Below are 20,499 nucleotides of genomic sequence, written 5' to 3'. Positions count from 1 at the left end.
CTTGCAGCAGCTGGGCCGGGATGCTCTGAGCGCTGTCTTGTCATTCTAGTTGCAATGCTGGGAGGGCCCCTCATGGTGCTGAGACTTCTCCACAGGCTGGGGTGGGAGATGCCAGGGTGGGCGGATGAAGAGACTAGGGGACCACAGCTTCCACAGGACAGAACTGACACCGGAAGCAGGGTCATACCGAGGTCAGGGACATTCTGAGTTGGGGTTAATGGAAAGGCCCCAAGACAGTTCTTGTGGGGCTGGGGCCTCTGATGGCCTCTGTCCACCTGAAACTCAGAGAAGGGAGGAGAATGAATCGAGGGCCCCTCCTCAGCTCTATCCTACCCCAGGGGGCCCAGAGGACCTGTGGCACGTCTCCCCTCCTGGTGACCCAGGTGAACAAGGGGCAAGGGACAGAGCCGGGGGATTCACACTACACCATGCACTCCTGACCATTGTTTACATAATCGGCAGGAGGAGCAGGGCCTTTCAGTGTGTTGCTCTCCTAATGAGACATTAACTGGTAATTAGGCACTGAGGCTTCTCCTCCCTGTGACTCACTGTACAACTGAGACTGACCAGCACCTTAGCCAGCCCTGACCCCTCGGCCGGCCGGCCTCTCAGGCCTCCACTCATTCCACAAACATCAAGGGGGTGCCTACTGGGTGCCAGGCACTATTCGAGGCACTGGGCATGCGGCGAAGAATGAGCCAGACAAAAATCCTTGCCCTCAAGGAACTTAAATTCTGCTGCAGGGAGACAAGCAATCAACAAAGAAATCAGGAAAATATAAGAGTGTGTCAGAGGATGAGAAGCGCTATGGTGAGAAATAAAGCAGGGAGTTGTGTGTGTGTGCATGTGCGCGTGTGGGCGTGTGTGCATGCACAGTCACACAGAATTATAAACAAAGTGAAGACCTGAAGGCGGGGACACAGAGAGCTGGGAGTGGATCTGAGGGGACAGACGGAGGCAGCTGCAGGTGCAGAGGCGCTGGGCTGGGCGTGAGCCTGTCATGGCCAGGGGCAGCAAGAAGACAGCAGAGTGAGGGAGGGGGCATGGGAGGAGGTGAGGTCAGCAGGGGCCTGGGGAGCGATCTCTGACGGCCAAGGGGAGGAATGATCTGACCTCATTCACCCTTAACAGGATCACTCTAGCTGCTTGCATTGAGCATTGACTGTGGGGGCCCCACCAGTGGGAGCAATTCAGGACACGGACAAGGGAGTAGCCACGTAGGTGGAGACAAGTGGTCAGATTCTGGCTAGAAGGTGGAGCCAACAGAATTTGCTGCGGGGCCAGATGTGGGGTGTGAAGACAGCAGAGGAGTGGAGGATGTCAGCAGGGCGTTTGGCCTGAGTGACTGGAAGGAGGAGTTGCCATTGACAGAGATGGGGAAGTTGTGGGAGAAGCAGGAGTTCAGGGAGAAAGCAGGCGCTCGGTTTTGTACATAATAGGTTTGGGGTGCCTCACAGATTTCCAAATGGGGATACTGAGTAGGCAACTGGAAATTCTAGTCTGGAATTCTGGGCTGGAGATGAGTTTTAGGGCCATCAGCATTAAAGATGGTATTCAAAGTCTTGAGACAGTCTGAGATCCCGTGGGGAGCTGAGGGTAGAGAGAGAAGAGCTGATGGCCCGCTGGCGCTCAGTGTGAGCAGGGAGGCTGGAGGAAAACAGGACAGCTGGTGGCCAAGATGCCCAGGGAAGAAGATGCTTCTGGGTGGAGGAATGAGCAGCGGTATCAAACAAGCTGAGTCTGGCAAGGTGAGGGCTGGGAGATGACCTCTGGATTTAGCAACATGGAACCTGTTGCTGACCCTGGTGAGAGCATTAAGAGGATTCAGAGAATTGGAGAAGGATTGGGAGAAGAGCAGGTAGGAGACAAACTGGAAATACAGGTACCCCCTCTTGCCGAAAATTCAAGTTACACCATTTCATTTTTACCAAAGACGTGCAGTAGTACCTGATTTCACTAACCAAAAGAAATCCAAAGAGGATTTTCACTTTTATAAAAAAAAAAAAAAAGTATCGACCATAGCATCCAGGATTTGCTTTGCAGGGAGGTGTTATAGAGGCGACATGCACCCTGAGCAATGAGCGGCGCCCCCAAGCTCCTTGCCTCGGAACCACACCCAGCATCTCGGTATCAAGCTGCCGCAGCTTGGACACATGTCTGTGAGCTCCTGTGTTTTATCTCTATTTATTTTGTGCCAAAGGTCAGCAAGATGTGTCCTAAGGTAGCAGAAAAACCTAAGGGGTTATTTTTGGGGTCTGGGACACTCAAAATCTCTTCCGTATAAATTCATGGTCATTGTTTGTTCAGTTTACACCGTTCTAGTTTACGAAAGCTTTCATAGGAACGCTCTGCTTCCAAGGGGGAGCCTCTAGTCAGTGTAGATTCCCTTATTAGAGCTTCTTGCTCTAAATGGGGGTGTTAGAAGGGGATGTGGGTCAAGAGTGGGCTGTGTGTGTGTGTGTGTGTGTGTGTGTGTGTGTGTGTTTCCAGACGGGAGAAATTATAGCCTGTTTCCACGCTGATGGGAATAATCCAGGAGAGAGGGCAATGCTGGTGGGGGTGGGGAGCAGGGGGGTTGTTGGAGAGAGCTCCCCAGCTTCCCCCCAACTCCGAACTAATAAGAGTTGTCTTCTTTGAGGGGGACCACAGGGGTGCTGGAAATGACACCAGGCTGGGCACAGGACACCTGGGTCCTGTCCTAAATCTGCCCCTTACTGGCAACGGGACTCTGTACCAGCCCGAAATACCCAGGGCTTCAGATGTGGAAAGCAGGTCTTATAACATCAGCCGCTGCCTCCCTCCCTGGGTTGTGGTGGAGAGCCCATGAAGTAACAGGCGTGAAAGTGTTTTGTAAAATGTAAAGGGTGGAACAGATGATTGGGATTATTTTTATTATTCTAATAACACAGGGGATTACTAAACAAATTTTGGAGATTACTGTTCATCCAGCCCCACTTGTATGTACAGCCTTCCCGCTAAGCTGACATACTCACTGTGACCTGATCCACATGAAGCCAAGTAACCTCCCAACCCCCCACTGATGCTCATCTGCCTCGCACTCTGCCCTGCATATTCACCCCTCTTCTTCCATTCGTCCCTGGCAAAAGCTGCCCTCCGAAGCCTCCCAGGCTCGCTCCACCCTGCCCTCCCCCCCGGGTGACCCTGCCTCTTTCTTTCCTCCTGGCCCTATTCCCTATCCATCCTCTTCACCGAAATTTGTTTTAAGTAGGTACTGCCTGGAGGAGAGAGCTTTGGTGCAGGAGCCAAGAGAAGTTAGTGCTGTGTGGTGACCAACCTTCCCGATTTGCCCAGGATTTAGGGGTTCCCTCAAGAAGTGGGACTTTCAGTGCTCAAACTGGGAAAGTTCCGGGTAAACTGAGATAAATTGGTCAACCTAGTCTTGACCAAGGCCACGGTTAGTTGATATGCCCTTCTCTTGCCAGTCATTCAACTTCTTTGTGGTCCAGTTTTCTCATCTATAAAAGGAAGGGCTTGGAGTTTCACTAGATTCCTTTTCAGTCCCTTCCAGCCTCAGGTTCCAAGCCTGAAGGTCATTTCCTCATTCCACAGATATTTCCTGAATGCCACTATGTGCCACGCACTGTGCCCCTCCTGTTGACCGTGGCATCCTGGGCACAGAACACAGTACCTCACACATAGTAGTGCTCAATAAACACCTGTGGAGATGAATGAATGAATCTACCACACCCCGTTTCTTGTCCACACCCCTCAAAACATCTGCTCCTAGTTCTGACCCTCCATTTTTTCCAGTCTGTCACTCACAAGCCTGTGGAACCTGTGAATAAGTCTAGAACTCTGGCCAGACTGAGCTGAGCTGAGCATTCCAATGAAGGAGGGAAAGAGGGCCGGGTGGCTGCTAGTGCTGGCAGTGAATGTTGACCTTGGGTGCTCCCTGAGAAGATGTTACCAAGATGAGCTTGCCCACCTCGGGGGTGGGGGTCCTGGAGCACTGTCACATTCGGGTGCACAGAGCCCACCTGAGCAAAGGGCCTGTGGTGGGCTGCTCCAGGCAGTTGTCTGCCCCTGGTTACCTCCTGTCTCCTGGGCCTCTGCTTCCAACCACCCCATGCCCCTCCCCATGTGGCCTCAGACCCAGAGTGGGGCTCTGGAACGAGACCATCCGGGTTCCCAGTCTGGCCCTCCACCTCCTAGGACGCCGTGTGAACTTGGCCAAGTCATTTGGTCTCTGAGCTTCAGGTTCTTCATCTGAATCTGATAACAATAGATCCTATTTTATAGAGTTTTGGTGAGGACGAAATGCACATGAAGGGCTTGCTGGTGGGGGGAAGTGCTCAATAAATATTAGCTATTACTGTTATCATCGTCATCCTCATTGTCATTGTCAACACTCTCAGTCCAGTGAGAACAACCAAGAGCGAGCTTGAACTAAGTGCATCTCTCACACTTGGAATCTCCCTGACTCCAAGAAGCCTTCCCACATTACCCCTAGGAGAGCAATGACTTAGTCCCCGTGGCCAGGGCACCCTCATTCTCTCACACCCCCACAAGCAGCACTGGCCCTCCCCAGGACCCAGGGGTGCCTCTTCTCAGCTCTGGCTAAAGCTCTAATCCTGTTGTTACAACCTCCCTCCTTCCCTGCCCAGCTAAGCTGCGTGTCCCGGAGACCAGAGAGAGTTCCCTGATTGCGGCATTGAGCCCTGACCCGCCCCCAGGAGCCTCACATGGTGTCAGGGAGGAGGACGGTGAGGAAGACAGGGACAGAGGAGGGACCTGGGGAGGTGATCAGAGGTTGAGGAGGCGGGGCCCCCCCAGGGAGCCACACTCACCAACGTAAACACGCCCGCTCCCAGGACGGCATATACTGCATGGAGCCAGGGCACCTGCGGAGCAGACATGGAAAGGGTTTAGGTTGGTGGGGGCGAAGGGGCAGGGAGAAGGGCTTAGTCCAGAAACCAGAGGACATAGCACAGACCTCCGCAGTGGATTCCATCTCTCACGGCACCCCCCAACCCTCCCCAGCAGTCCCTAAAAAGCCCCAGAACAGAGAGGGGTCCTTGATTCTCTGTGGGCTCAGGGTGGGTCTGGGGAAGCCCAGGATAGCAGTGATCATGGAGGGACTAGCAGGGCCGTTCCGGGTGATTGGTACTTGTTCCCTGCATACACAGCCCCAGACTCAGGCTGAATGAGGGAGACTCATCCTGTGGGACCCCTGTCATCTTCCCAGCCTGAGCCTGGCCTCAGGTTGCTACCTCCCCCCGACCGCCCAGTGCGAACTCATCCCTGTCCTGTGTGGGGTCTGTCTGTTCCTCTGTAGGGGAGCTCCCGAGCTTTGTCTGAAAGGGTGAGGGGCTCAGGGGGGTGGGGGGGTGTCCTCTGGAGTCCCTAGCAGGTGTGCATGATGGGATTGCTTGCAGAGACTGGAACAGCGCCCCTGCCCAACCTTGGTTCCCCCTAGGTCTCAGAGGCACCCAGGTGGGTGTGGAAACTCTGCAAGTTTCCAGTCATGTCCCCCTCCACAGGGCCTTCCCCCAGAAGAGTCCTGGAAACACAAGCACCCCAGTGGCCTGCCCTGAGTCAATAAAGGGTTCTTTGAAGCTCTGAGGCCCCTTCCTGTAACTGCACCCCCATCCTAGATACACAGAGGGCCCCCAGACCAGCTCCGGTCCCTCCCTTCGTCAACAGGATCTTGGGAAGTGCCAAGGAAATGCTAGAGCCAATTCTGAGGTCCTGGACTTAGAGCCAATAACCCTGGGGGCCGGAGCTGGGCAGGATGGGGTGGGGGAAGGGGAGAGTGAGGAATGCGGCTCTTAGCCTAGCAGAAAAGGGGCAGCGGTGGGGATCATGCACCAAAAGTGGTTAAGAGGAGCCTTGGGTGGGGGCTGGGGGGTGTAAGAACTGAGCCCTCTAGCAGGGGTCTAATAGCCTCATCCCTTGGGTTCCCAGGACTAAATCTCAGGCCCCTCCAGTGATGCCCTCAATCTGCCCCCTTCTCCATCCGCAGCAGCCTGACTGCGTCAGTCACCACTGAGCCCTCTGCAGTCCTGGTTGGATTTCCCGGGACCGACCGGCCGGCTGAGATTCGGCTGGCCCCACTGATACTCTAATGGGGTCGGGGTATGCTCAGAGCCCCACTGCCCCACCTCCTGCCTGCCTGGCCAGCCAGATTCTGTCTCTCTGGACTTCGCTGCTCCCTCAAGAGCTCCGGGGGGCCCTTGCTCAGGGCCCTTCTGGGCCTCGTGGCCCTCTGGCGCTCCTGTGCTCCCTTCTCTGCTCCGGGGTTTAAATGTGTTGTGCTCCCCCCCCAGCCTCACCTCCCCCCTAGAGGGGAGGATGAGAAAGATGAAGCTGGATGTGGCCCGTGGTGCAAGCAGGTGCCCAGGCCTGCCAAGAAAAGCCTCCTTGTTGGTTTGCTTCTCCTGCCGACAAGCCCAGGGCAGGTGCCAGGAGGCCTGGACAGGAAGGCAGGCTGTAGGCCTTTGGCTCTGGGCCTTCCCCAGAGGGCGGGGGAGGAAACAGCACCTTTGGGCAAGGTGGGCTCTCCCTCCCTCCCCAGGGCCCCACTGAGAGACCCGGGGGACTCACATATTGGAAGGGCAGGAGGATGGCCAGGATGAGTCCACTGAAGAAAAGAGTCATGAGCAGCACGAAGATCACACCCTGGCAGGAGGTGAAGTCAAACTGCAGGGATGGGACAGGCGTCAGCTGTTGGGCCTGCACAGGAGGGCTGCGCATTCCCGGGGGGCCCCGGCTGGGCAGCGTGCTGGTGTGCTGGCCAGAGGGCGGAGGCCTACACAGCAGCCTCACGCTGCCCCCTAGAAGCCGGCATTCCTCCTCCAGGGGGCCTCCGCAGACCCTACTCACCCCTCTCACCTCTCCCTAGCCAGGGACCCAAGCCTGGAGCCCCCCATCCCACAGGCCTTGCCCTGCCCACCAGCCCCAGAGCTGACCTTAGTCTGGAAGCTGAAGACGGTGACAGAGAGGCAGACAAGAGCCGTGATGCCCAGGCACAGCAGGACGGACGTGGTGTTATAGTAGCTGCAGGACGTGGGGCCAGGGGCTCAGCTTCAGGCAGGCCTTCTGGTCTCCCTGGCCCTCCCCCTCTGCCAGCACCTGACCCCTTGACCTCAGCTCCCCACCCTCCCCCTTCCCCTGGCCCTCCCTCTCTCTGCCTTCCCAGCTCTTCCCTGGGCCCTGCCCTCCCCAACATGCTTAGACTCAGACTCCTGTTAGAAGGATCTTGAAGAGGTGGCAGTAGAGGGTGGGGGTGGGGGGCTTTGTGCTGCTTCCAGGAGGTGGCTCCCAGGGACTGGGGTGATCAGCCAGTCTGGGGTCCTTCAGGCTGCAGCTCGAGAGAGGTCACCTTGCTCCCCTCCGTTCCCCACCTCCACCCCGCTGACCTGGCCAGGTCCCGCTGTCACTGTGGAGTGGAGCGTGCGAGAAGAGCGCTCCTGGCCAATGTTTCCTGCCCGCCTGAACCCCCTCTCATCTGAATGCTCTCTGAAGGGATGTGGTCGGGAGCAGCTCCCCTCAGAGAGTGGTCCGCCCCCCTCCACCTGTCCCCTTTACCTGGACAACATCCCAGTGAGGTAGGCCATGGACAGAGTCTGGAAGGAGAAGCAGGATGAGGGAATGCTCCAGGACTCAGCCTCTGGGGGCCCGGACACCTTCAAGGCCCAGCCTGGGTCTCCACCCCTGGTGCACACCCCTGAGCCCTGCATCGGCCTTGCCCCCACATACATTCACTTCCACAACTCAGGCCTGGTGAGGAGCGTCCTGGCAGGGCTGCCCTGGCTGTCCCCTTCCTTCTTTTGCAGTCCTGCTTCCACCTCCCCGCACCCCAACTCTCTGCAACCCACCCCTCATTATCCAGAGCTCTAGGATGCCTCCTTCAAACCCCTTAAAGACAACATCACAAAGAAAAGAGACAGTGGATGGAGTCGGGGGGAGACTAAGACCATTTGGAAAGAGAGGGTGGGACGTCTGTAGCAGAAGTGGGGTGAGGGGGCGCCTGGGGGGCTCGGTCGTTAAGCGTCTGCCTTCGGCTCAGGTCATGATCCCGGGGTCCTGGGATCGAGCCCCGCATCGGGCTCCCTGCTCCACAGGAAGCCTGCTTCTCCCTCTCCCACTCCCCCTGCTTGCGTTCCCTCTCTCGCTGTCTCTCCCTCTCTCTCAAATAAATAAATAAAATCTTAAAAAAAAAAAAAAGAAGTGGGGTGAGAATACTCCTGCCGCCACCAGTGACCTCACATTGGACATCCCCATCCCAGACTTCTGGGCCCTCGAAGCCCAGCCTCCTTCTCCGCTCCCACCACCTCCACTCGCATCTGTCCCCAGCCCCACCCCTCGGTCACTTACGAAGATGGTCAGGAGAATCAGGTTCCAGGGGAAATGCCTCCTGCAAGGCAAGCCACCGAGTTCAGAGGAGAATGGGGGGGACCGACAGCCACAGGCCGGGTCACTGCCACGGTGAGGAGGTCTCGGCCTCACCACATCCCCACTCCTCGGAGCCCCCTCCTTCAGCCACATCCCCAGGTACCCCCATCAGTGGATCCACACCGCTCTGTTGCTACCTCATGGGCCCCAAGTAAAGGAGGGAGGGGCAGGCTTGATGGAGCCCAGAAGATAGAGCCCTCTCAGAGATGCACAGACTACTGGGGGCGGGCAGGACCGAGGCCAGAACTTTCCAGATCCTGCTCATGTTCCCACAAGTTGCTCCTCGAGCCATCACATACCTAGGTCCAGAACAGCAGGCCAGGGTCAGATAGGTCGCAAAGAATACAGCGCTGTGAGAGACAGAAGGACGGGCCAGTCAGCCCGTGCCCCCTGAGGCCGCTTCACCCAGTCCCCTGCTCCTTCTCCTCTCTGCCACCCCTGCCCACAGGTGCCAGGCAGTAGGATCGGGTTGGGGGAAGGGTGTTTAAGACGGCAGTCATCCTAGAACCTGGCAATTGGCAGGCTGGTGGTCCAATCCCCAAAGGACAGGAATGGGCATTGGACGAGCTTCTGGAAATACTGAGTCTGGGGTGCCACGGGGCAGCTGACCACCCGATCCAAAGTGGCTTCCCCAGACACTCTCAGTACTTCACACAGAAAGTTTGTCTACGGTGTTTTCTATGTGCCAGGCAGAGTGCTAAATGCTTTATGACTATTAATGGATGCAATCCTCGCACCTTCTTGCTTCAGAGTCCTAGCTTGTGACCACTGCCTCATACTGCCTCAGTCCCCTCCCGCCCTTCTCACTACTTGTAATCATCACCTTGTTACTTTATTGTTGGTCTACCTAACTAGAGTGCAATTGAATCAAGGGAAGGGCCCTCATCTGTCCTGCCAGCACCTGGCACAAGCAGGAAGTACCTGTGGCATGAATTTCTGGATCAGGTGGCCACGTCCAGCGGACGACTGGCCGGGAGCTCCAGTGCCACACAGTAACAGGGGCTGAGGACTGAGGATTTTCTAGAGAGCAGTGGAGGTGAAGGCCAGTCCAGGAGGTGGAAGACGAGGAGCTGAGGACCCCAGGGGCATGTTCATGCCTACCTAGATTGGTGCCACCACCAACGAATGGTCTCCAGCCCCCAGTGGGCTCTCAACATGGCGCCCGCCATCCTTGCCCTTCTCCCTCCTCGGTTCGTCACCTATCCCCCACAGCAGCAATTCCAACCATCCTCCTCCACCCACAGACCTCCCAGGCTGCCTCACTCCTGCACGGTCCGGCCTGATGCATCCCAGAAAGATTTGAGATGATGCGGGGCTCCCTTGGCTCCCTGGCTGCCACCTGCAAACATCGTATCATGCGTCTATGTGCCCTTTTTCCTGTCCTTCCCAGGTCCCAGACCAACCCAACCATCCCAGGCTCAACTGCCCCACCACCTCTATCTCTAATACCTCACCCTTTCCCCTGGCACCTCTCCCACACAGCCCTCCGCAGCTCTTTTCCATCTTCGGCCTACGTCTTCCCCAGTTCCAGCTACTGCCACTTTATCCACCCTCACAGATAAGCTTGAAACAGTTGTCCCCACTTCACTGTCTCCTTCTTCATCTCCAAATTATTCCCCAACCCCGCAAACCCAAATCCAGCCCCACTTAAGGAGAGCCAGCTTTGCCACATCCCTGTGACCTTGTTGAATCCAAGTGACACTTGTCAGTCCCTGTCTTACCTGACTTTTCAACATCTGATCACTCCCATTGTTCCCCTGGTTCCACAATGACACACTCTTGGGTCCCCGTCTACCTCCCGGGCCACTCCTTCCCAGTCTCCCTCAGGGTATCTAAGTATTGCCTGTTCCTTTGGTACAGAGTCCCACCCGGCTTTCTCCCCTCATGCTCTCCCTGGGGGCTCGCTCTTCCGTAGGACTCCCTTTAGCAGGCAAATGCTCACAGCTCCCACGCCCTTGTTTCTCATCTAGATGCTCCTTCTCAACCCCAGACCTGCAGAGGCAACTGCCAACTCGGCAGACATAGCCATTCAGAAACGTGCCAAACCCAACAGGTCAGGAGTGAACTCGCCCTCCTCCCTGCCCCTGCTCCTGCGTCTCCTATTGCCGAGAACGTCATGCACATCCAGGTCGCCCAACCAGAGAACTCAGCATCCTTGACTCTCACCTGGCCTCGCCCGATTAATCATGGGGACCTGCCGATCCTCTTACCCAGGCAGCGCTCAGATCTGTCACCTTCTCTCCATGCCCAATTCCACCCTTTTAGGTGGGGCCACCTCTCTCTACCTGGTCCTGCTGCCTCCAGCCCTACCTTCCACCCTCCAAGCGATAGACAGATCCGACCATGGGGCTCCCTTGTTTTAAAATTCCCAAAGACCTGGCAAGGCCCTGCTTGATCTGCCCCGCCTACATCCCCCTGTCCTCTGCACCCTCATAATGTGCCCGCCACACTGTGCTTCTGCTGGAAAGGACTGACTGGCAGGGACGCCCGAGGCCTGGGTTAGAGGGGCTCCCTCCATGCACCATGGGCGTTCCTCAACCGAGGCCTGCACTCACACACCCTACGGGCCTGTTCATCTGACCCCCCGCCCAGATGTAGCATCTGGCGTGAGCTACTCATTTTGCACTCCTACAATTAACCCGGGGCTTGGCGATGGTTAGGTGACCTTTAAATACTTCTGGATGAAATGCAAGAGCATAAGGGATGTAGGGCGGAGAAAAGCCGATTGGATTTGGCAAATAGGACCCCTCCATCTTCACCTTCTCCTATACTTCGGTGGCTCTCAAGTGATGTGGGACAGTGGTCACAGTGATTAAGGGGCTCCTAGTGCCAGGGACCAGTGAGGGACAGTAGAATTGTCCTGCCCCAGTTGTGAAACACTCCAGGATCTGCTCTCTTCTGGTCTCAACTTGAGTCATTGGTCGGTCACGTCAGCAATATTGATAATAATAATACCCTTGTCTATGTGCATCCTGGTTGTGAGTCCTGTCTCCCTACCGGACTGGGAGCTTCCGAAGGGCAAGGGCCCAGTCTCCTTTCCTCCCTGACCCTCAGTTCCTCAGCCCTCAAGACCAGGGGTCAGAGGAAGGGCAGAGGGACACCACCCGAGGGTTATGATGCAGCTTTGGAGCCTGACACCCCTATTCTTAGCCCAGCTTTGCCACTTTGACTGTGTGACCTTGAACAAGCTACTTAATTGCGGAGCCCCCTCGTTTCCTCCTTTGTAAAACAGCAATACTGGTACCAGTTCACGGGGCTGTAGCTGGATTGACAGAGAGCATGCACGCCAGCACTTAGCACAGGGCCTGGCACAGGGTAAGGACCTGAGAATGGGAGTTGTTATTACAATTAGACTGACAGCCTCCTGGAGAGGCTCTGACCCACCTCTCCCAGCTCTGGTCTCACCGTTTCCTCCTCTGCCTGGCCACCCCCAGCCCCGCCCCCCAACAGCCCCAACTCCTTCCCGCCGCCAGGGCTCAGAGGGAGCAATCAGACAATATGGCAAGAGCTCGCTAAGGGAGATGACTAGGGCCTCGAGAAGGTGGTGAGTGGAGCGGGGTGCTGGAAGGCCACCATCCCAGGGGGCAGAGAATGAGTCATAGGAGTGAAAGAAGGACTAACTTGCATGTCAGAGCCTGGGCCCCAGGGCCTGGGCTGGAGCCACCGTCTGTTTATAGAGTTTCAGAACAGGGGAGTGAGACTCAGGTGGAGGCCAGCGCCCAAACCCAGTGTCCTCCCTCAGCGTGTCCCGCTCTAGGGCCGATCCTGGGCCAGCCGAGCACTTAGGGGAAGTGCACAAGACTGCACTGCTTAAGAAGCAGTAACTTCTCTCTGAGCCTCACATCCTCATCTGTAGAATGGGGATAATCATAGTATCTGCCTGGTAGGGTTGTTTTCAGGATCAAATGATAAATACCTGGAAAGCACTTAGCACGGTGCCTCACACATAGGGAAAGAGTGGTTTTACTCTTATTGCTATTAAGGGCTTGGTGTGTGGTAGGAGGTGAGACCCACTAGGTCTCAGACCCAGAAGCAGATTCAGGGGGCAAAGTTGAGGGGCGGGGAGGGGGTAGGGCAGGGCAGAGCCACAGGCTGGCTTTCTGGAGAAAAGGGCAGCATCTTGATGTTGGAATTCCCAAGCACCTCCAAGGCTTTGTGACACCCCATAAAAAGCACAGCGTCCATGCCCACTCCCAACTTCTCTCCGCCCCCACCCCCACCAAGCTGGGGGGAATGTCTCTCCTTTCTGTCTAGAGATGTTGAGGAGGAGGGCCATTCAATCCCACCATCCACAGGCCAGATTCTCATGCCTGCCCTCAGTGGGGTGAACTCTGCCCCCACTTGCGAGCCTGCTCATTCCCCGGCTGTGCCCCTGCCACCATCTGCTCAGGACGTGGAATCCCGCCGACCCTCCCATGGAAGGCCTGGTGAAGGGCCTGGGGACTCCATTCCCGAGTCCTCAGGGCACCTGAGTCTGCAGGGCAGTGCTGACGTGCTGGGAGCCATGCCAACCTGCCATGTGGGCTGGCCTGGCAGGCAGTCCCTGGGGTCTCATTAGCTTACCACACAGTGCCTCCCAGTTCCCCAAGTTGTATGCCTCCCCGTGGGGTCTGCAGACAGGCCCTCTGTCCTACGCCCTAAGAAAGGCTCCAGGTGTGAATGTCTCCTCCCCTGGGACTCCCAACTTGACTGAGCCACCCGTCCACTCCTCTGCTCCTCCAGGGAGCCGCAGAGGCCAGGGTGAGCCTCCTTGCTGTCAGCTTATGGTTGGCTTGTGTTAATTCAAGGCCCACTCTTGGACTGTTCTGGACTTGGGGTGGTGCAGGAGGCTGAGCAAACATCTCCACCATTTCTCCGCCCGAGAGCAGGCCTCGCACAGCTGTAGTGGGCCAGCGCCTCGCCAGATGTTCAGAGTTTCCACCCCGTAAGGCTCCACGGCTCTCTCAGGCGTCTCAGATTCCCTAACAGGGAGCCTTCCGGTCCTCCGCCAGCCTCGGCCCTTATTTACCAAATGGACCATGGGCAGTCCCACTCCTATGCTTTTGTTTGAGCCACTCCAGTCCCCGGAGTGGACTGAGGGCTTGGGGATCTCGGGCTCACACCCATGCCGCTTTGTGTTGCTCACTACCTTCCCCTCCAGAGGCTTTCCCCCCAGCAACCCCAGTGGCCAGTACAGGGCTGGGCTCACAGGCGGTGCTGAAGGAGACTTAGGTGAGAGCAGTTCTGCTCTGAGCCCAGGGTAGTTCTGGCCTAGAATTATCCAGAATGACCCCACATTGCCCAGATAAGAGGGCCAAGAATCACCTACACCATCAAAGTTCTTCTCTTAAGTTACCCGCCATGTTCCTTAAAAAGCATAGGACAAGCAGGAGCCAAGTGGCTTGAGAAGAAGGGAATCTGCCAAGCAGAGTGATGAGGAGCACAAACCCCAACCTGAATCCTGGATTTGAATCCCAGCTCCACCACTAACTAGCTGTGTGACCTCGGGCAAATTACTCAATCTCTCTGAACCTTAAGTTTTCTGAGGTAATCCTACCCAGTTGACTCGAGGTTCAAATGCAATACTGTACATCCAGCACACAGAACAAGGCCCAGCCCTTATTAGGCACTCTATAAGTGGTAGCTATTATGATGAATAATTCATAGGCATTAATAACAAAACATTGATAAGAGTCACAACATCATCATTAGTGTGGGCCAAGGTGTTCCAGCCCCCCTTTCCCTCAGGGCCAAGGTCTGGGTCTCTCCAGACAGGGCCCCAGCCCCACCCTCCCCTCTTTGTGCAAGCACCAGAATGTATGCCTGTCTTCTTCCCTCCCCCTCAGATCTAAACACGAGAAGGGCCCTCCTGGCCATGCTCTTGTGAGGAGGTGGAGAGGGGCCATTTCTGTCAGGGGAGATTTCCCACCTTGTGCCACTGAGGGTTCTCTGGCAAGGGGCCTGGAGGCCTGGGGTATACTCACTAGGATGCCCAGTACCATCCTGGGTTGGCCTGAACATAGTCCTTAACGGGGTCACTGCAGAGAAAGGAGGGGGGGAGAATCAGAATGTGCCCTCTGTCTCCATCTCCACACCTGCCCCCCCACGGTTCACAGGACTTGCGAGGAAGAAAGGGGGAAGGCACCCCTGGTGGCACAGGGAGCCCCAGCCACAGTCCCAGGCTGGGATGGGGAGATGTGGGGCCGTGGGCTGGAAGATCCAAGAGGATGTGTGCTTCGCAGACACCTGCTGGCCCAGAAGGTACCAGGTCACCCTCCCAGGGAATGGAGGACTCCTCCGTGGGCACTCCCTGAAGTTCCTCCCCAGCACAAGGGCATCCACTGCCCCCACACAAATCTCTTCAGGCAGACATTCCAAGAGCAGTCTGGCCTCGCCATGGCTGCCCTGGAAGGTGCCCGGTCCACACTGCCAACTCACCAGAAGGTAAAAAGAGCCACGACACCCAAGGTCACCAGCAGCTGGATCAGCAGGATTGTATAGACCTAGGGGTGGGAGGGAGTTCTGCTCAGCGTGGGGAGCCCCATCTGTGGTCAGGGAGACTTGGCCCCGCAGTGAAGCTCAGGGAGACCCCAGCTTCCCAGTGACTCAGTCTCCTCTCCAGACCTGCCTCCTGTACCCTCCACTCTCCTTAGGGGTCACCAGAATGGACCCAGGACAAGGTGAAAGAAGAGCAAAGATGTTCCAGAGCCTACCCCCACAGGACAAGGGATCCCAAGTATCTGGAGAGAGGGTGAGACAATGAGTTTAAGCATAGCATGGGGCAGTGGAGTGAAACCTAAGGACACCCTTCCCAGCAGGTGTTGTTGTCTGTGGTCGCAGGAGAAGGGGAGAGGGATGGCCTCTGCAGGAATCTGCAGACAGAGGGATGGGCCAGGGTCTTCTCAAGGGACTCCCCCTACCTAACCCCCCCACCATCCGGTAGAATTGCGGGAGGTGGTTACCTTTCTGATGAAGACTCGGCGAACTTTCTGGTCATCCCAACTGAAGGTGGTGAAGAGCTCATGGTCTCCAGCCGGGAAACCATTCTCATAACTGGAGCTGCCTGGATGGACATGGGGAGGGCCGTGAGGGCTCATCACTTAAATGCTGCTCCCAATGGCCACCTGCTCAGAGCTGACTTTTGTCAAAGTGGCTATCTGGACCAGGCAAGCCTTTCTCTCTAGCCCCGTTCTCAAATGTCTCACCCCAACCCCATCCCATCCCCAGATCTCTCTCACCACCTGCTTCTCCTGTCTGAGTCCTGAGAATAAACTGTCATCTCCCCTCCCCTTCTTGCACGCTGGCTGGGGCTCCCTGGGGCCAAGCCCTGCCAAACAAATATGGCCCTTTCCTCTTATGTCCCCCACTCTCCTCCCTGAACATGCTGGCTCCCTTGTGGCTAAGAACCAGAGAGGGACAGCCTCTCTCTCTCCGGGCCACCTAGCACATCCCAGGATCAAAGGTCCTGCCCCAGCTTGCTCTGAGGCCCTTGGGGTGAGACCTGGGGACTAGTGTGGAGGAAGGACCTGCTGGTACTCCAGCTGGGAAGCAAGGCAGGGGGAAGATTGGAGGATGAAGGAGAGCCCGGACAGGGCAAGGAGGAGGGTATGGACGGGGGTGAAGTTTGGGGGCCTACTCCCAGAACTCGGGACCCAGCTATCAGGCCTCGGGAAGAGCACGGGATCCACAGTCGAACAGACCCACATGTGGGTAACTTCCTCTAAGACTAACTAGCTGTGCGACCTTGAGCAAGTCACCAGCCATCTCTGAGTCTTCTCTATGATATGGGTCAGTGATACTCACCTCCTGGGGGCAAAACTAGATGAAAATGGAAGCCTCCGGCTCTGTGCCTGTTGGGGACTGTGCTGCCCTCTCCTTTACACCCCTCAGCTCAGCTGGGCCGTTCCTGAGGCTTCTGCTCTGTTCTTGTCCACTGTCATTTCAATTCCCATAGTCTCTTCCTGCAATTTCTCCACGATCTTACCCTCCACGGCCTCCCCTGAGCCCTCAGCCCCAATGCACATTCCTCCCTCCTAACTTTTCTCCAGCCTGACTATATTTTTTCAGCCACGCGCTTTCTTGCCTCTGGACCTCTGCACATCATATTCTTTCAGCCTGAAAACTCATTTCCCTGTCTCTTCACCAGTCGAACTCATGTCATCCTTCAGGACTCGATGTGGATACCCCTTGGTCCAGGCAGTCTTCCCTGACTGCCGGGTAGGTTAGGCAAGCTGCCTAGGCCCCTATCATTGCATACTTGTCTATACAGCCAGGTCTGTGAGGGCACGTCTTGCAAATCAATGCATCCCCAGAAATTTAGCTGAGTGCTGGACACAGTGCTTGGCCCACACTTAGAAATGTTTGTCACATGTTGACCAAAATGAGCTTCCTTCCTGCCCCAACGGTTCCCTGGAAAACATGACTTAGGGCAGCTAGTCTTGGCCACCTGGAAATGGGAAATGAGGAAGGGGGAGAGAGGGGGAAGCCGCTGCAAACCTGGGGCCTGGATATTTAATATCTGCCCATTAATATTCCACTTCTCTTTCACGTTCTGTCTACAGTCCCTGCCAAAGCCTGAATGGCCAGGCCACAGAGTGGGAGAAGAGGAGAAAGAAACCAGTCCTGTGGGTACGGGGCAGTAAGAAGGCTTCCCACAAACACTAGACCTTCATTGGCCCTCCAATAGGTCACGGTGGGGTAGGGCTGCTTGGCTCTGGGCCTAGGGGGTTTGTGGTAAGGGATGTGGACCACAGTGGCCGCTCCTGGCGAGTAGAGGCTCTGTCTGAGGCATTGTTCTTGAGATTGCTTCTAGAATTCTGCTGGGGAGGGTGGGAGTTGATAAGATGGGGGTGGGTGGGTGGGTGGGTTTGAGGGGCTGCTGAGGGAGGCTGCAGGGGCTGAGGAAGATTTGAAGGGGGCCCTTCCTTATAGCTTGTGGGGAGCTGTATGTTCCTAGCCCTGAGGCAAAGCTCCCACAAGCTGTTCATCCTAACAGAGGGGCTCGCACTGGCTGCAATCCTTGGTCTGCAAGGAGCTGGCGTTCACCAAGGTGAGTCTGCCTATGAATTATGCCAGGCCGTGAGGGGCTTTGAGGCTGGCATCCACACACCTTCTCCACATCATGTCCTCCTGTCCCCAACAAAGGCTTGGAGAAGGGAAGAGAGACAAAGAAAGTGAGGGTGGAGGGATCCTCAGACCCCTGGCCCCCAACAGCCCTGGGGTCTTCATGGGGACATGTCCCCACTGAGGTTTCAGATCAGCCCACATGGAAACACACTGCACCCCCACTCCCAGGGAGCCAGCCACAGCTTAATACTGCCCCTTCCTGTGTCCACTCTCCCCACCCTTTTTATGCACCCCTTTCTTTGAGGAGAGCCTTTCTAGAATGGCCCCTGGTTTCCCCCTCCCCCTCCCCCATCCCCTCTCTTTGCCCTAGCTTGGTGACTTGAAAAAAATCCCTCTTCCTTATCCAAGAGCACTGTGACTGCAGACATTGTGTTTCTCCCTTTTCATGGAGTCCTCCTTGACCTACCCTTGGAATAGCCCTCCAAATCCAAAGCCTTTGACTACAGAGCCTCATACAACAACCACACAATGCATCTATTTATGGGCAACTTCCTCCTACCTGGGTTTTTTTATCTGGGCCCACCACTCCCCTTAATGTTCCTGCCTCCAGGAGCCGAGAGACTTACTAGGGTCCACATAGGCCCAGCTGGGGTGGAGAGGCACAGCCGAAGGGGCTGGGGGGAAGGCCCCTGCCTTCAGTCCCTCCCCAGAGGTGGCCTCCTCATAGGAGGGCGGGGCTGAGGGCACTGCTGGAGTCTCCTTCTTCTCACCATTGGCCTGCTGCTGCCCCTCCGTCCCGGGGGCCTTGTTAGCCACGGAGATCTGTGGAGTAGAGGCAGAGAGAGACAGTCACCGGTGAAAGGGAGCCTTCCAAATCCTCCTCACCAGCCCCTAATTTCTGGGACTTTCTCACCTGCACTAGGAAGGGTGCGGGTACACCTATTGTATGCGGGATATGAAATATTATTCAGCCTTAAGGAAGAAGGAAATCCTTCATTTGCAACAACATAGGTGAATCTGGAGGATGTTATGCTAAGTGAAATAAGTCAGACACAGAAGGACAAAAACTGCATGATATCATTTATATTGGGAATCAAAAGTAGCCAAACTCAAAGAAGCACAGAGGAGAATGGTGGTTGCCAAGGGCTGGGGGGTGGGGGAAATGGGAAGATGTTGGTCAAAGGGCACAAAGTTTCCATTGTGCAAGATGAATAAGTTCTGGAGATCTAATGTACAGCGTGGTGATTTTAGTTAACAATACTGAATTGTATACTTGAAATTTGCTAAAGAGGGTGGATCTTAAGAGTTCTCACCACACACAAAGAAAGGTAAATATGTGAAGTGATGGATATGTTAACTAGCTTGATTGTGGTGATCATTTCACAATATATATGTATATCAAAGCATCAAGTTTTGTACCTTAAATATGTACAATTTCTATTTGTCAATTACACCCCAATAAAGCTGTGGTGGGGGGATTGACTCTCCCTTTTTTTATAGATGGTTGAACTGAGCTCCAGGAGGGTCAGGGCTGGCCCAGGGCACACTCTGAAGCTGGAATAAAAACCGAGGAAGGAGAAATTTTCAGGAGAGCCCACCATTGGCGGTCATCGTCCCTGGGGCAGGGAATGCATCTGTATGATTCCACTGTCTCCCTGGGGTCCAGGGAAGGGCCTGGCACAGAGCAGGCACTCAAGAATATTACTGAATGAAAGATTCTTTGACTTAATCTTCCTGCTACCTTGCTAGTTGTATTTTGACCCCTGTTTTAAAATGAGGGAACTGAGGCTCAGAGGGGAAGAATGACTTGCCCAAGGTCACAGAGCCACACATAGACCATTGGGCTGCAGGGCCCAGGCACCATCCACTGGGACTGGTCTCCTTCTGTTGGGCAGGAGATGACACTAGGCAGGTGGGGATGGGTGAGCAGGGAAACAGAGAGGGGTGAGGGGGAGACACGAAGAAGAATGGGGACTGGAGGAAGGGCAAGAGGTCCTTGGTAAAGGGTCCTGTTTTGGCCTTGTGTGTTGGAACCTCAGCCTCTCTCCCAAACCAGAGCAGAATCACTGGCTGTCACTGCTAGAAGGGACCTCAGGAGGCATCTAGTTCTGCCCCTTCCTTCATTTTATGGATGAGGAAACTGAGGCCCAGAGGGAAATGTACCACGGCAGGTTGAAAACTCAAGTCTATTTACACTCAGCTCTGCTCGCTGCCCCAGGGTGTCCAGTAAGCTTTGGTGAGAGGATTGGAGCTGGGGCTGGGGGGCCCTGAATGCCGCTGTCAGCCAGGGGAGACTGCGGGGGAGGGGCGGCATGAAAACTGAACTGACGAGAGAAAGACTGAACCTCAGAAAATGAATGGGAGTCAGGTGTGGCTGCAGAAAGAATGTGTTAAGCCTGAAGGGCCACAGAGCAAGGCCGCAGAGTTCCCTCTTTGCAGGGTGCTTCTAGCTGAGGCAGCCCAGAGGTGAGCGAGCACCAGATCTCTGCCTCCATGCAGCCCTAAGGACCACTGAACTGGAGGGTTCTTTTCCATCCCCAGAAAGCCTGTGAGCAAAGCTGGGGGTGAGAGGGAGAGGGGGCAGGGCAATGCACTGCACTCATCCCAGGACAGGGAGCAGTGTCAGCAAAGTGACTGGGGGGAGGGGGGTGATCAGCAGGGGTGGGGGGGGCCGGGGGGAAGCTCTTCATTTTCACCACGGTGAACACCCTTAGGGAAGGGCCTTGCGGAGCCCAGGCCTGTGGGAATAGGGCCCTGGCTCACCGGCTGCCCTCCCACTCCCCGACCTCCTCCATCACCCAGACCAGAAGGGTCACATCCAGGAAAATCCAGTTCAGCCCACCAGAACCAAGGTCCTTTGGTTCACCCCACCAGACCCAGGCAATGGATTATCACCTCTGACTTCCGCCCTGTCCAGAACAGGTCCTCCTCACCAGCCCCCACCCTGCTGATCAGCCCCAGAGACTCCAGGGCCCTGCCCTCATACACACACACACACACACACACACACACACACACACACACACACACACACACACA

At 55.9% G+C, this 20,499-nt stretch overlaps 1 protein-coding gene across 1 annotated transcript in view; it reads right to left on the bottom strand.

Annotated features, from left to right (window-relative positions):
- Positions 1–20,499, bottom strand: part of FAIM2 (Fas apoptotic inhibitory molecule 2) — a 33,537-nt gene that overhangs the window by 11,718 nt on the left and 1,320 nt on the right. The window contains exons 2-11 of the mRNA XM_025883403.2: positions 18,087–18,282; positions 15,357–15,457; positions 14,833–14,897; positions 14,379–14,432; positions 8,715–8,765; positions 8,338–8,377; positions 7,549–7,586; positions 6,930–7,017; positions 6,565–6,660; positions 4,809–4,862 (exon numbers count right to left, since the gene is read on the bottom strand). Of these exons, the coding sequence (XP_025739188.1) occupies positions 4,809–4,862; positions 6,565–6,660; positions 6,930–7,017; positions 7,549–7,586; positions 8,338–8,377; positions 8,715–8,765; positions 14,379–14,432; positions 14,833–14,897; positions 15,357–15,457; positions 18,087–18,282 (783 nt within the window). The remainder of the gene's footprint in view (positions 1–4,808; positions 4,863–6,564; positions 6,661–6,929; positions 7,018–7,548; positions 7,587–8,337; positions 8,378–8,714; positions 8,766–14,378; positions 14,433–14,832; positions 14,898–15,356; positions 15,458–18,086; positions 18,283–20,499) is intronic.

The sequence above is a fragment of the Callorhinus ursinus genome, unplaced genomic scaffold (assembly GCF_003265705.2).
Source record: "Callorhinus ursinus isolate GAN/ISIS: 27379988/994484 unplaced genomic scaffold, GSC_fseal_2.0 scaffold44, whole genome shotgun sequence".
NCBI classification, from domain to species: Eukaryota; Metazoa; Chordata; class Mammalia; order Carnivora; family Otariidae; genus Callorhinus; species Callorhinus ursinus.
Note: the sequence above shows the minus strand (reverse complement) of the source record. Positions and strands in the feature narration are given on the sequence as shown.